General features: G+C 33.4%; 1 protein-coding gene across 1 annotated transcript in view; it reads left to right on the top strand.

Moving 5' to 3' along the window:
• The window catches only part of LOC149786200 (N-acetylated-alpha-linked acidic dipeptidase 2-like), a 173,274-nt gene that overhangs the window by 71,676 nt on the left and 85,512 nt on the right, over positions 1-16,086 (top strand). The window contains exons 5-8 of the mRNA XM_089976557.1: positions 2,929-3,060; positions 6,899-7,024; positions 12,529-12,709; positions 14,528-14,621. Of these exons, the coding sequence (XP_089832683.1) occupies positions 2,929-3,060; positions 6,899-7,024; positions 12,529-12,709; positions 14,528-14,621 (533 nt within the window). The remainder of the gene's footprint in view (positions 1-2,928; positions 3,061-6,898; positions 7,025-12,528; positions 12,710-14,527; positions 14,622-16,086) is intronic.

Here is a 16,086-nt window from a genome sequence, read left to right as displayed (position 1 = left end):
TACATTCAGCCAGTTTGTGTCAAGCATTGTCACCATGATACACATAAAATTAATTTTACATTCAGCCAGTTGTGTGCTTCAAGTACCTCACCATGTTATACATAAATTTAATTCTACACAGCTAGTTGTTTGTTTTATGTGTCACTATGATATATACACAAAACTTCATCTAAAATTAAGCCTGTTGTATACTTCAAGTACTTCCCCGTGATGTACATAAAATTCAGCTTACATACAGCCTGTTGTGTGTCAAACATATCACCATGATGCGCATAAAATTCGATTTACACTGAGCCAGCTGTGTGCTTCAATTATCTCACAATGTCATACATAAAATTCACTTTACATTAGCCAATTGTATGCTTGAAGTACCTCACCTTGATATAAATAAAATTCATCTTCCATTAAGCCATTTGTGTTCTTAAAGTACTTCACCATGATGTACATTAAATTCAGCTTACATTCAGCAACTTATATGCTTCAGGTACCTCACTATGATGTACATTAAACTTAACTTGCATTCAGTCAGTTGTATGCTTCAAGTATGTCACCATGATGTACATGAAATCCATTTTACATTCAGTTTGTTGTGTGCTTCAGGTACCTCACATGAAGTACATTAAATTCAACTTACATTCAGCCAGTTGTGTGCTTCAGGTACCTCACTTTGATGTACATTAAACTTAATCTACGTTCAGACAGTTATGTGCTTCAGGTACCTCACCATAATATAAATTCAATTCAGCTTACATTCAGCAACTTATTTGCTTCAAGTACCTCACCATGATGAACATTAAACTTGCATTAACTCAGTTGTATGCTTCAAGTATGTCACCATGATGTACATGAATTCCATCTTACATTCAGCCAGTTGTGTGCTTCAGGTACCTCACTATGATGTACATTAAACTTAGCCTACATTCAGACAGTTGTGTGCTTCAAGTACCTCACCATGATGTACATTAAACTTAGCTTACATTCAGACAGTTGTGTGCTTCAAGTACCTCACCATGATGTACATTAAACTTAGCCTACATTCAGACAGTTGTGTGCTTCAAGTACCTCACCATGATGTACATTAAACTTAGCCTACATTCAGACAGTTGTGTGCTTCAGGTACCTCACCATGATGTACATTAAACTTAGCCTACATTCAGACAGTTGTGTGCTTCAAGTATCTCATGATGATGTATGTAAAATTCAGCTTATATTCAGCCTGTAGTTTGCTTCAAATACCTCACTGTGATATACATAAAATTCATCTTACATTGAGCCTATTATTTGCTTTAAGTTTCTTACTTGTGTGACAGAAAAATCTACCTGTTTTGCTAACCTTACATTTCCTATCTCATTCTTGTTATCTCAGTCAGCTCTAGCTATTTTATAGAGTTCCAGAGACACAGGCAATACACATCACTGGCTACACAATTCCAAACTCACTCAAAAGCTACTGCAAAGCTGGCAAAAACCAGAAATGTATTATTTCAGACTGGTTTCCTCTAACCTAGTCGAACACTCACAATCCACCTCAGTTGAATCAAACATAATGCTATTGCAAATGAAAACTCCTGCACTTACCAACCAGAGTGGTTCATTCATCTGTTCATATGCTATTCCACAGAAAGATTTCTAGGTAGCATATCATTGCACTAGTGTTAGCAATACTTGCCTCATTTCCAGGACAGAAAATATGAATTTAAAGAAAGTCATGAATTAGAAATTTCCTCATGTCTCTTGACACTTTGTTAGCACTGTGCCCAGTAGGCATATTGTACTGCGCAGTATCATATCATTTCATACCCATAAAGACTGCTTTCCAAATTAGAACTGATGAAAGATAAAATTTAACTTAATTTAAAAAATATTCATTACTTATTGTTAATTTCATACGACATCCATTGATTCAGTGTGATAATACGGTAATAATATCAAAAGTTTTTATGTTTCTGTGTTCTCTTGCATAGAACTTGTGTACTTAGGGTTTACAGGTCGCCACATTGCCCTCATTAACATATTCATCTTAATGCACAATAATAGGAAAAGCAGTACATGGGTCAAGATGCTCATTGCACAATATTTCCAACACATAACCATTATAATTTTTTGTGTTTTTTTTCCTTTTCTGTATAACCCCTTGACTGAGATTTCCTTGTCTCAGTTCAAATGCCAACATAGATTCTATTAACTGCATCATGATATACATAAAATTCAACTTACATTTCTGCTTGTTATGTGCCTTAAGTACCTCACCCTGTGTAGATGCCTGGATTGTATTCCATTATCTTACCCATAATATTTTGTCTGTCCGTGTGTCTGTCTTAGGTCCACATGATAGAAATTTATGTTTGTAATTGGTTAATAAGCTTGAGAAGACTGCTTACCGTAATAGTCCCCTCATCAAATGAAATAAATAGAAAATAAATGGTAAACGATAAGCCATAACAAATAAAATTGAAGGACATGGAAAGGACAGTTCATCTGATACTACTTCTGAGCTCTTCTGGTCCATCTTTAAGATCAATCTTCTCTAATGAATAGATAAACTGATCTATAACATTGCCACAATAGAAAATTTGTCTAATTTTGAAAAATACACAATTTCTGAAAGTAAATATAATTTTTATGGATCTAACATTTGCTATACATTCAAGCTGTAATTTTATGTATACAGAATTTGTGAAAATTAATTAAATTTGTGTAGATCTAACATTTACCATACATTTAATCTGAGTGTGTTACCTGCATGATGGCTGACTGCAATTCAGGGGAGATAAATATGACAAGCTTGGATAATCATCTGTCAGTATTTATAATTGTAGTTTTTAAGTTTGCATCTTCCTATCACAACAATAGGTCCTAAATGTTCATGTGTTACAATGACTGCAGTTTTCAATCAAATCATGATACATGAGAATATTGAACTTTCAGGTGGAGATTGTGTTTGACAATGGGACCGCAATTTTCACCTCTGCCTTTGTAGAGAAGCCCCTGGATCCAGATGGCAACCAGTCTGACATTATTCCACCATACAATTCATTTGCTCCAGCAGGAATTGTTCAGGTAGCAGACTTAAATTTATTCTTATAACCTGCAGCTTTATTTATTTTGTTCCATGCTTTGTCCCTCCTTACATCTGCACTTGCTTGTGAAAACTCTGCAGGATTGATTTCTGTTTTAGAATACAAGATGCCTACATTTCAATTGAAGAAGTTTTGAATAATCAGAAAGTAATAAATGTTAGTGATTATAATAAATGACTTATAATTTCAGTTAAAGAAAAAAAATATAAAATATTTTTATAACAAGTAACCTTAATAGTTGGTAATAATTTGATGATATCACTATATTAGTAGATGAGTTTATAAAATACCAGTGAATTATTAGTCGTTCTACTGAGTAAAAAAGTTCATTCTTATTGTAGTAAATAATGAACTCAACAATAGTCTTTTTGTCAAAATACCTTAAAGATGGGCAAACATCCCACTGTATTATTGTGCATTTCTGATGCAAACCAAAACCCTAGGCTTTTACAAAAGAAGTAACAAGAACATAATTTAATTATGTGCAAGAAAAGATTTTGTTTTAATAGGAGCATATTTATTGTACCGCTCCTGTGGCCTAGTGGTTAGAGCATCCACCTCAGATGTTGCAGGTCACATGTTCAAACCCTTGCAGAGTCATACCAAAGACTTATAAAAATGGTGCTAACAGCTGCCTTGCTATGATGAGGTTAGTGTTAGGGCTGGTCGGCCTGGTGTCAGGATAATGTGACTTGGTGGGACAACATACTACATATCTGTGGCATGATGCCCCAGTGCTAGACATCACCATAAACTGCCACACTGCAGATATTGTAGGGATATGACTGAAAAATTGTTAAAGCTATGTTACAAATCCAAATCACACAGACACATATTTATCATAAAAATACAATGTCCAAGTTTATTCGTGTGCAGAGAGTTATTTCTAAAAGTTGTACCATATTTGAAATGCCTGAATATTATTAAGGAAGTATGGTATTTTGGTTAGATTTCTTTACACTACATTTCTATAATTTTTAGTAGTTTTCAATAGTATATACAATTTTGTGACACAAAGTATATTTCTTTTTAAGGTAAACTTTAAAAAATATTGGATCACAGACTTGTTCTACCTTTCTCTAAATCATGTGATTGAATAGATGAGTGTCAGACCTTGAAAAGCTTTGATTGCCTTATCTATAGCAGAGTTCCACTGGCACTCCCAGTTATTATTTTTATCTACCATCAGAATTTTCACCTTTAGTTATCTAATCAATGAAGAAGTATGCAGAGAGGGCCAGAAATCTACAGTTCATAACATATTAAGAATCAGACTATTATTTTCCTATGCAGAGACCATCATGTTCTCAGGACTGGGGCACATTGACTCTTTTTACTGTCACCTATGGGCACATGCACAAAAAAGGGGATGTCACTCTCACTGAAGAAGATAGCAGAGTTGTATATGTTGTGTCTAAGACAACTTGACCTTTCTGAACACTGGTTTGCAATGGCATTATGTTTACATGATCAAAATGAAAAATAAATTAGAAAGTATTTTGCATTTGTAAAAGAAAACATATCATGCAAAGTTCTGTTTTTGCAGTAGGGCTTATAATGTAACCTGGCTTTCATACCTCACATTCAACTGACATTGATGATTGAATGTACTGTGTGTACCAGAACACAATAAAGATGTTCATTTTCTAGACAAGGTATTCTGTGAAAAATGGTGTTTTTCGTTTGCACACCAATTATCCAAACTGTGAGAAAAGTAATCATTTTTTTTGGTCCAGATATTTGGATTAATTGTAGCAAATGTAATTTAATATGGTATTTTATATATTCGTTGCCATTACTAGTATATATATTTGACGTATATTAGTTTTAGCTTCCAATAAAAAGGTAACAATGTTTTCCTCCTGGAACACTTCCAGATTTACTTACTAAGAGCGAAGAAATCCATGGTCGTAGAAACGTCTGTAGAAACTGGGTAGTCTAGCCATGCTGATGACATTGTGGGAGTTAACCTGCAACAATCTTGTCAGAAGTCCAACTCCTTCGCCACTAAACTACCACAGTTCCCTTGGGTTGGGATCTCAATAGTTTCCAAGTTATGACTCTCATAGCATTGCCTCATGGTGTAGGGACAGGCTCATAAATGCATGTTGACTGCACAATTACCTCCCCTTGTAATGCCAGGTTAGTGCATATACGTTAAGGGTGGAGCTATGAATAGTTTCTAAATTATGAATCAGGGCCTAGTTGGCAGTGGCAGGGAAATATCTGTGGAAAAATTGCTGGTTATTAAATGACATATATATATATATATATATATATATATATATATATATATATATATATATATATATATATAGTTGAGGCTAATTAGAATGGAATATATCGACTTTTATGTGAAAGATTTTTTACTGGCAGTTTTATTCATGAAGAGTATGGGTCAATTTATAAGTGAAACACGCAAAAATTATAACTAATCAAGGTGTTATATTGGAAACTCTACATGTTTGTAGTGAGTATAGAAAGCTGTAAACTCAAATATTTTTATTTTCATGCCACTATAGCTTCCAGAATTGCCTATATATGGTATGCACTATGTTATCCATCTCCTTACAGTATTCATTACACAATGCTTTTATGAGCATTTAATTTGGGTTTTAGTAATTTGAAATATTAAATATTACCCACCACACAGTAACATGTCCATCAGTATTGTTTTCTATTTGTGTCAATTTATTTTGTGACTTATTCCACTCAATATATAGGTGTATTTACTTTTACAGTGATTTTGTATTTATTTTTCTAATATATCTAACTTTTAATCTGTCTATTTAGCTTGTCTTGTTTATTAATCTGAAGTGCAAGTCTGACTTGCTGATGACCTGTCACCCCTTACAGACTGAGTTGCTAAGTACACCTTAATATATTCAGTGGTGAAAGAAAAATTAGCCTCTTGCAGCGATAAAAGGAGGAGATGGGTAGAATTTTAGTCAAGTGTACTTGTAACTGAGTATATATGGTACCGTTGTTTTTGACACAACAGGTGTCACATTGTAAGACCCCAGCTGATATCATCTCAAAAATGTGTGGCATGACAACAACCATCTTCGCTAGCCATAGTTCCGATACAATATGTTAACCCTATTTGGCAAGCCAACACATACAGTCAAACTTAGTATGTTCAAATTTGAACACTGTTCCTACGTGATTGAGACAAGTAGAGCACACAACTTAAATGGATTTAAAAAATAAGCGATTTTCCACTGTCGGTCTGTGTTTGTACATATACCTTTCACTCCAATACACCAGTAGTGGCTTCTCTCTTGTATATAGTCATACTTTCGATGTTAAACTTATAAAGTATCCTTTTGAAGTCATTTCCCACCACCATTTTCGGCCGATGTATAATGCACAGTTGTTACATGCTATTGGTTAGTTGGCATTACATATTAAGGGAGGCAGCTCAAGACATCCAATAGATGTGTGTATAACAAAGCACTAAAATATTGCTTCTCTTACAGTATTTGCAATTAATTTATTTCACCGATTTAAATTTTAGAATAATGTTAAAGGTTGATAATTCAAAGTATCTGGAAGACACTGATATTATGATCATCTTGATAAATCATAATATAAATAACAATTATTAGGACATAAATAAATACATAGTCCAGTTTGGTGAAAAATTCAGATAATTGGTTTACAAATAATTGATGTATTACTTTATTGTATTGAGACTTTATTTTATTAATATGATTGCTGAACATTGGTGAAAATAAATAAATACACATACTTTTGTTAAATACAGGATGCACTATTGAAGAAAAATTCCTACTTTGGAATATATTTTGTATTTTCAGGGTGACCTGGTGTATGTCAACTATGGACAAATTGAAGATTTCATGTTCCTGAAAAAAAATCTGTCCATCAATATAACCAATAAGATAGTTATTGCAAGATATGGGAAAATATTTCGAGGTGACAAGGTCAGTTTATTTAATTCCTGTCACTCTTAGTAAGTTTCAGAATATAACTGTTGACATTTGTCTCTGAAGTATTAGTAATATCAATTAAAATGGCATAAATATTTCTCCTATAATAGTACCAAAAGGCAAGCCTAATAAAGGGTATGGTACTATAAGGCCTTCTTTTAGCCCAAAAAGTCACAAATGTTCAAAATTTGTAGAGTTGCTGAATTTTGAATGTTATTGTTAAGTATATTTGATTTGTATTTATTAGTTTTTTCTCCTTGATTATATGTTATGTGTAATTGTATTTAGGGCTTAACCATATCCAAAATTAAGTATATTCTGTATCTGACCAGTAAATTGTTTTGGTAAACAAATAATGCATAGTTAATATTTAAATATTAGGATCATTATCATTGGAAGTAAACATGTTTATCTTAGTCTGGGTCTAAGACATTGGATTTCCCCATGGAAATACCTGGTCTACCTGTTGTTTCCCATGTTCTTTATTACAATTTTAGTAATAGACCTTATCTTGTTGATAATTTAGAATATTCTAGAAATGAACTTTTGACCCTCATCCAGGTTCTACTTTTGTGTCTTAGGTTTTTATATAATGTTGTTTACTTGAAAATTACTCATTCTTGCTTTATAATCTCAAAGTAGAACCAGTCTTTTTGTTGTGTTCACTTTTTCATTTGTGTGGAATTATTTATTCAAATTATTATTCACTGGAAGTACAAAGTGTACATCTAGAGTATTCTTTCACTGGAACATTAATTTGGCATTATAGTGATTTCAGACTAGAACATATTTGGATTTTGCTACTGTGATTCATCAAAAGACTTAGCATATCACCACACTACAGACCACTGGCACATTAGGATATTCGAGACTACAGGCACGTCAACACATTCAGTATTAGAACTTATTTGGAATACCACTGGAATTAAGTAGGAACTTGATACATTTGGCCTTGTGCTAAAACATTAAAGATACATTTTTATTAATCTGTCTTAATGCAGTTTTCCTTTCTTTATTCCATCCATTCTGGTGACCTATTTGATATATAATATAAAACCAGTGCATGTTCACTTGTCTTGACAATAATTCTATCAAACTGATGTCCTCGGTCAGTGAAATAAAAAACTGTGCTTTATATGTTGAACATGTGCATTGCTTGTTGTGTAGGTCACAGCTATTGCAAAATCACTCGTATAAAATGAATTGAAACATAATTTTTGGATCAATGATGATGATAAGGAATATTTTTTTTAATTAATAATAACATAAATGTAGCTTTTCCCTCAAACAGTGCATAAACAAAATAGCTTTCATCACTGACAATTGGAACATTTTTAATTCTTCTCCATACACATCACCTATTAGTAATGTACAAAGTGTATGCACAATATTGTTTTGAAACAAATGATCAAGTATTACATAAATTGCTTTTTCTATGGCAATTTGGGCAACATCTTGACAGCAAGTCAGTACTAAAAATGTACTTGTGTAAAACATATTAAATGAAAATAAGTTTCAGAGCTGATGTGAATATACACATCATTGAAACATTTTTACAAAGCAAAAAGTTTTTTATAAGCCTTCTCATTGACTTTAATGCACATTGCATGCAAATTTACAATTTACGATATATATTGTTTGTCAGTATGCATGATTGGAGCTTTTTAACCAACATGTCTACAATCCATGAATATATGTACCACTACAGAGAAGAAAGACATGGGCTATTTAAATAATTTTCTTTATTAAATTCTGTCCTTAATACAAATCAAATACATATTTAAAGAGGGGAGCGGGCATATTTTGTCTGTAAAAGTTTAATCTGTAACTGATAAATTGTCCGAAATCAACTCTTTCAGTACCTTACCCCTTTTTCAGCAAGTTGCAGACGGCTGATTTATAGACAAACATCTCCTTAGCTAATGTTTTTATTTAATTTCATGGAATAACCTCCAAAATAAAGAACACCAAGGGCTAATATAATGCCAGCAACAAAATGACAGGTGTGGTTAAAAAGACTACCACCGGTATGAGCACAATCCAAACACCTATCAAAATCAGTCACCTACAGTCTTTACATCCATGTGTTCAACATCGGAATGTGCTAACACAGTCAACAACATTTGGTTATTAAAGCATGTGTATGATCTCTTTTTTAAAGCACTATCCCTGACTCATGGGATGTGACTCCAACAGTTTCACACTGGAACACAGAAGAATCTGATTTGTTATGTGGATAATATTGCCATTCCACAGGAGAACCAGTCATGTGACCAGCTACCCCTTGTTCAAGGAAATCAGCAGTCAGTGTCATTGTTTTATGTGCTCAGAGGGCAAAGATGCCAACTAAATTGAAAGACAATGGAATCCTTTTGTCTGTGCCTGCCTCATGACACAGACCAACTTCAGTCACTAGACTTGACAACAAAATAAAGACATTGGTATCCTTTTTGTCTGTGCCTGCCTCATGACACAGACCAACTTCAGTCACTAGACTTGACAACAAACAAAATGACAGGTATGGTTAAAAAGACTACCACCGGTATGAGCACAATCCAAACACCTATCAAAATCAGTCACCTACAGTCTTTACATCCAGGTGTTCAACATCGGAATGTGCTAACACAGTCAACAACATTTGGTTATTAAAGCATGTGTATGATCTCTTTTTTAAAGCACTATCCCTGACTCATGGGATGTGACTCCAACAGTTTCACACTGGAACACAGAAGAATCTGATTTGTTATGTGGATAATATTGCCATTCCACAGGAGAACCAGTCATGTGACCAGCTACTCCTTGCTCAAGGAAATCAGCAGTCAGTGTCATTGTTTTATGTGCTCAGAGGGCAAAGATGCCAACTAAATTGAAAGACAATGGAATCCTTTTGTCTGTGCCTGCCTCATGACACAGACCAACTTCAGTCACTAGACTTGACATCAAAATAAAGACATTGGTATCCTTTTTGTCTGTGCCTGCCTCATGACACAGACCAACTTCAGTCACTAGACTTGACAACAAATAAAGACAGTGGAATCACTCATTTGTCTGTGCCTGCTTCATGACACAGACCAACTTCAGTCCCTAGACTTGACATATAAAAACAATGGAATCTTTCCTTTGTCTGTACCTGCCTCATGACACAGACCAACTTCAGTCACTAGACTTGACAACAAATAAAGACAATGGAATCTTTTGTCTGTACCTGCCTCATGACACAGACCAACTTCAGTCACTAGACTTGACAACAAATAAAGACAATGGAATCACTCCTTTGTCTGTGCCTGTCTCATGACAGAAAAACTTCAGTCACTAGACTAAAGACTTGACAGCAAATAAAGACAATGGAATCACTCCTTTGTCTGTACCTGCCTCATGACACAGACCAACTTCATTCACTAGACTTGACTACAAAAAGAAACTACAAAGATGAAATAAAATCATACAACAACTGGTATGCGCAACAGGTAATTGAGACCATCAGGGACAACAAAGACTTCAAAGATGAATTACAGTGTATTGCTTTAGTGGACTTTAAAACTCTTCAATCAGTCTGATTCAAGCACAATGAATATTTACAGCTGACATGAAAATGACTGAAAAATTGGACCTATTTATCTTGACTTTGAGGAAGCTGGAATTGTTTAAATCAGCCCCAGGTTGCTGTGTGGTCTTAAGGCACTCACCTTTACAGATCACCGACATCTCATCTCTATTTGCTTGGGTTCAAGCCTCAGAATCAGCCAGTATGGGATTATGAGAAAGCTTCCCAGTAGCTTCCTATAGATTGGTGGTTCTTTCCATTTTTTTTCTTCTTCCGGGTTCTTCCTCTATGAGAGAAACTGGCTGTGTAATATAGCCTATCATGTGCTGAAAATGACATTAAACCCCAAATTAACATTTTGTTAGTAATTCTGCTTCAAACAATTGTTCTAGTATTTGCAGTCTTGTAGTTCATTGGGATTAAGCATCCATGGATACAGTGAGATGTTTATACAATTTTCAACAACAGTTTTACTTGAATGAAAGAGTGATTTGAGCAAGTATTAAGTCTATGTTTTTGTATACTAGTATTATTTAACTATTCTTATGATTTATAATTTTGTTTTTAAGGGTTAATATAAAGGAAACATGTGTAACAGTTAATATTGTATTACTGAATTATAGTAATGAATTTGATTTATTAAACAGTTGAGTTTTCTTGATTGCTAGGAGTGTGTGAATAAGAAAAAGGGGCTGGGGACCTCTGCATATCACGTGTGACAAATTTGTCATTGGGTCCTTTAAATTCATCACCAAAAATTCCTATATAAATTGCTACCTTTATGAAAATATGTGAGACCAAAGTACAGTGTATTTGATTCCATCAATACCAGTCCAAGAATTGTAATTAGGCACATCATTTTGTTTCTTTGGTAAGTCATGATGGGTTCAAATTTATAACGAAGAGAAATACAGGATTATCTTCTGATAATGTTAAAAATGCCTGAACTCCCATTTATACAGAGATGTTGATCTCTACTGGCTGTAGAGTATGTAATTGGTACATCCCAAAAAGGTCTGTCTTTCATAAAAATAGTGCTACTAGAGAGCTCTGGATCAGATTTAGTGATTTCTGTTATATAATATTTACCACAGTCTGTGTTGTGTTCAGATAAATTAAAATGTTTGGACACCATTTCTATTATCTAATATTTAACACAGTCTATGTTGTGGTCAGATAAATTCAAATGTTTGGACACGGGAATTTTTATGATTATAGATATCCCTCAAGTTTTCTTTTATTCTCACTTAGAATTCCCTTTTTGTCTCACCTACATATTGTTTACCATATTTAGTGCAGGTGAGTAAATAGATGACATTATGTGTGGTACAATGTCCTCTTAATTTTGATTTCTATTTGAGGTTAGTAAAATGTGCTTCTAAAGATTTTAGATATATCCATTTTCTTGCAGAAACTGCAATTCATGGTCTTGCAATCTAATACTTTATTTGCCAATGTTTTTTCCAGTTAGGCCTGGGTGTTTGCACAAAACTTAGCTCTTATTATCTTCTGATAATTTCTGTAATATGGCTGTCTTCTGATAATGGCTGTAATATGGCTGTCTTTTGATAATGGTTGTAATAATATCTGTCTTCTGATAATGGTTGTAATATAGCTGTCTTCTGATAATGGTTGTAATATGGCTGTCTTCTGATAATGGCTGTAATATGACTGTCTTCTGATAATGGTTGTAATAATATCTGTCTTCTGATAATGGCTGTCTTCTGATAATGGCTATAATATGGCTGTCTTCTGAAAATGGTTGTAATATGGCTGTCTTCTGATAATGGTTGTAATATAAGTAATATAACTCTCTTCTGATAATGACTAATATGGCTGTCTTCTGATAATGGTTGTACTGTAGCTGTCTTCTGATAATGGCTGTAATATAGCTGTCTTCATATAAAGGCTGTAATATTACTATCTTCTGATAAAGGCCGTAATGCTATTTCAGGTATTAAATGCTCAGCGGTTTCATGCCTCTGGTGTGATATTGTACTCCGATCCAGCCGATGTCAATATTAATGGAACATCAAATACATACCCTCATTCCTGGTGGATGCCAGATACTGGTGTTCAGCGTGGAACTGTTGGTGGAGATGGTGACTATCTGACACCATTTTATCCTGCTCGAGGTATGAACTAAACCAAATGTTTAACATGGATTTTCTTTCAATACATGTTTGGGGCCCATTACAGTCCAGCACCCCAATTCCACATGGTGTGTATTGTATTAAATTTCACCTGAAATTTCTCAAATTAGATCAGTGAAATAAGACATTTAAATAAAACTGATCTTGAAAACATTACAACTCTTTCAAAGATCAAACACCAACAAAAATCATGTTATATCAGAATTTCTCCATTGTTTAGACCAGGAGTTCAGTTTAATAAATTTGTAACAAATTAGGGTAGGCTTATTATCATACAAAAATATCCTTTGTCATTATTTGCCAAATGTTAGTACAGTTATTGGTGGTGTTGTCCTCCAGCTTGTAAACAGATAAGTATGGAAACAAATGTAGGAGACCTGGATATTCTTGATTGCTTTTGTTGTTGATATTTTGTTATTTTTTGTTGATCTTTTGTTATTTTTTGTAAAACTCTCAGTCTAGCTCCGCTTCTTCTAATTTTCCTAAATTAATGTGTTCTTGGTACTGCTTCAGAAAAACTGAGATATTTTTAAATCTTAGAAGCAGATTTGACTCAATTATCAACCAGGTTCCATTCTTTCATTTTTGTTCTCAAACATGTCTTTAATTTTGAGCCTAAACTATGGAAATTTAATTGCTTGTTTTAAAATGTACTCTCATCCAACAACAATAAAAGATTTTTATCTTAGGCATGAGAATTGACTTGGTGGTAATTTCTTTTGGTGTTAAAATTGCAACAAGGGAGCTTACCTTTAGTAATATTGCTGCGAGTCTGTGCTCTTAAAAAAAGTAACAGAAAAGAATGAAAATCAACAAACTTGGTAAAATTAAGCAAATAATTAAATTCCCAAGAATACAAAGTGAAAATGTAATAAAAAGGAACTTATGGTATTGCGAATTAAATCCCAAATAATGATAGAATTACAGACTCAAGTCCTAATAATGTAAAGTTAAAAATAAAATTTAGCTGAAGTCCAAATTAAATCCAATGCTGAAGGTGTTGATGTACCTGTTGTAGTTCCTAAAGTGTTGATGTGCCAACAGTCTTTTGTTGAATCACATTAATACAATTCCAGGTTTGATCTACTATATATTTCAGTGAATGCATCTGTCCAAGAATATTTTTTTTTTATGAGCACTGTATTTCCAGAGTAAAAAATCACTTCAGTTAAATAATTTGAAGTAATAAAGTCCGGCCTGAAACAAATTACTGGTCACTATGTATAATACAACATAAATTGTGCTAGATCTTAAAGCAGCAACAAATAATTCTTTCAGTAACAATATTATATAGTCTTCTGCAATACCTCAGGTCGCGTTTAACATTTTCTAAAAAGAAAAACAAAAACATTCAATAATGGAAAATAACCTTCTAGAAACTTCTCAGTGTTTACAAAATAAAATCTTTGTGATAATTACAAATTTATTGCTAAACTTATAATATAAACCTGAACTATGTCAGGTACACCAGATAAATTGTAGGAGAATTCCAATAACCTAGACCCAGACCCAAATAAACATGTTTACCTGTATTAATAATGATCTTGATATTAAACCCATACACACAGAACAGTTTAACTTTTTATTAGTTGTTTACAGAATAAATTACAAAAATCAATATTTCAGGCCAAGTAGAAAATAAACTTGATTTTGGACAAGGTTAAGTCCAACATGCAGTGTTACATTACAATAGCATATAATGAAATAATAAAATGAAAAAAATAAAGTAACAAATAATGCAGATTAAATATACATAATATTTTCTTTTACTTTGTGTTGTATATTTTTGTCATCTTTTAGAGTATGCACACAGACTAGCAGTGGACAAAAGTATCATTAATATCAAGATTCCATGCCAACCAATTGGATATGGGGATGCAGTTCACTTTCTAAGGTAATGGAGACTTAGTTTCACAATGAAAAATGAACACTGAGCTACATTATTTTTCCTATTATAAACATGATAGATTAGCCTGATGAAACTGGGGGGGGGGAGCTTATAGTTAGAAAAAGACGTCTTTAGTTATTATTTGCCAAACCTTTGTAAAAGAAGAGATGCAGGCATGCCTGTTTTTTAAATCTTTGACCTACTGTCATATATAATAAAATAATTCATCATGGTCAAGAAATACAGCCATGCACTATAGTTAGTAACAGTTAATATAGGATTGCATATGAGATTATAAGATTGCATGAGATAAATACAATAAAACTTATAAAACCTGAAGATCTGTGACCAAATTTTGCAGTTGAATTTTTTGTTGTTTCAAATTTTTGCATGGGGTTGGGGCTGGATTGAGGAAAAGGGGAGAGAGAAGATGTCTATTTACATTTCTGGGCATAATACTCAGAGTGGTTTTTCAACCAAACTTGGTACACATGACGAGCTTGTTGCTTTAGGTGCCTGTTGATACTTTCAGCATTCAGGATTTTCTTTGTTACCATGGAAACAAAGTGTAAAATAACTGAACCATAAGTAGTATATAAATTGAGTTGTGGACCATAGGGTACAGCATATTAAGTAGTATAAAAATTGAGTCATGGACCATAGGGTACAGAACAAGAAGTACAGAAATTGAGTAATGGACCACAGGGTACAGTACAAGTAGTACAGAAATTGAGTCATGGACCATAGGGTACAGAACAAGTAGTATAGAAATTGAGTAATGGACCAGAGTACAGTACAAGTAGTATAGAAACTGAACAATGGACCAAAGGGTACAGTACAAGTAGTACAGAAATTGAGTCATGGACCGTACAGAACTTTCAGTATTTATCTTTATTTAAGTGGGGAAATGTCATGATGGGTTGTAGACAAGATAATTGTGTACAAAGAGATTGAGCATGCCCTTAGAGAAATGTTTTGTATTTCAGTTGCTTAACTCTTATCAAAGTTTTAATGTTTGTAGCAATATGGATTAATTTGGATTGGTTAAACTGTAATGCTTAAATCTTTTTGAAAAAAACATTGTTAGGTTCAGATCATACTTTTCTTGTCTTTATTATTCATCCTTGACCATAATGAAGAAATTGAGCTTTAATGGGACAAGAGAGATAAAACATTTTCCTCTGTATGGTACACAAATCCCAACTCAGAACAGAATAGACCTGAATTTGCCATCACAAATTGTGCTAGAGTATCAGTGTCCATGTGGTTTGTTTAAGATTATAAGTAGAACCAGTAGTGTAGACATTGATCTGTTGGGACAGTGTGCAACAGAAGATCTGGTTCCTTCGTAATAAAATTCAATTCTTACTCAGAAATGTCCAATGACCAATCAAAAGGCTGTATTTGTGAATTGTGAGTAATATTTCTGAGTCTGGATTAAGATTTTTTTACTCAAAGTATTAATAAAGTT

The sequence above is a fragment of the Sinohyriopsis cumingii genome, chromosome 12 (genome assembly GCF_028554795.1).
Source record: "Sinohyriopsis cumingii isolate HCF-2022 chromosome 12, ASM2855479v2, whole genome shotgun sequence".
NCBI lineage: Eukaryota > Metazoa > Mollusca > Bivalvia > Unionida > Unionidae > Sinohyriopsis > Sinohyriopsis cumingii.
Note: the sequence above shows the minus strand (reverse complement) of the source record. Positions and strands in the feature narration are given on the sequence as shown.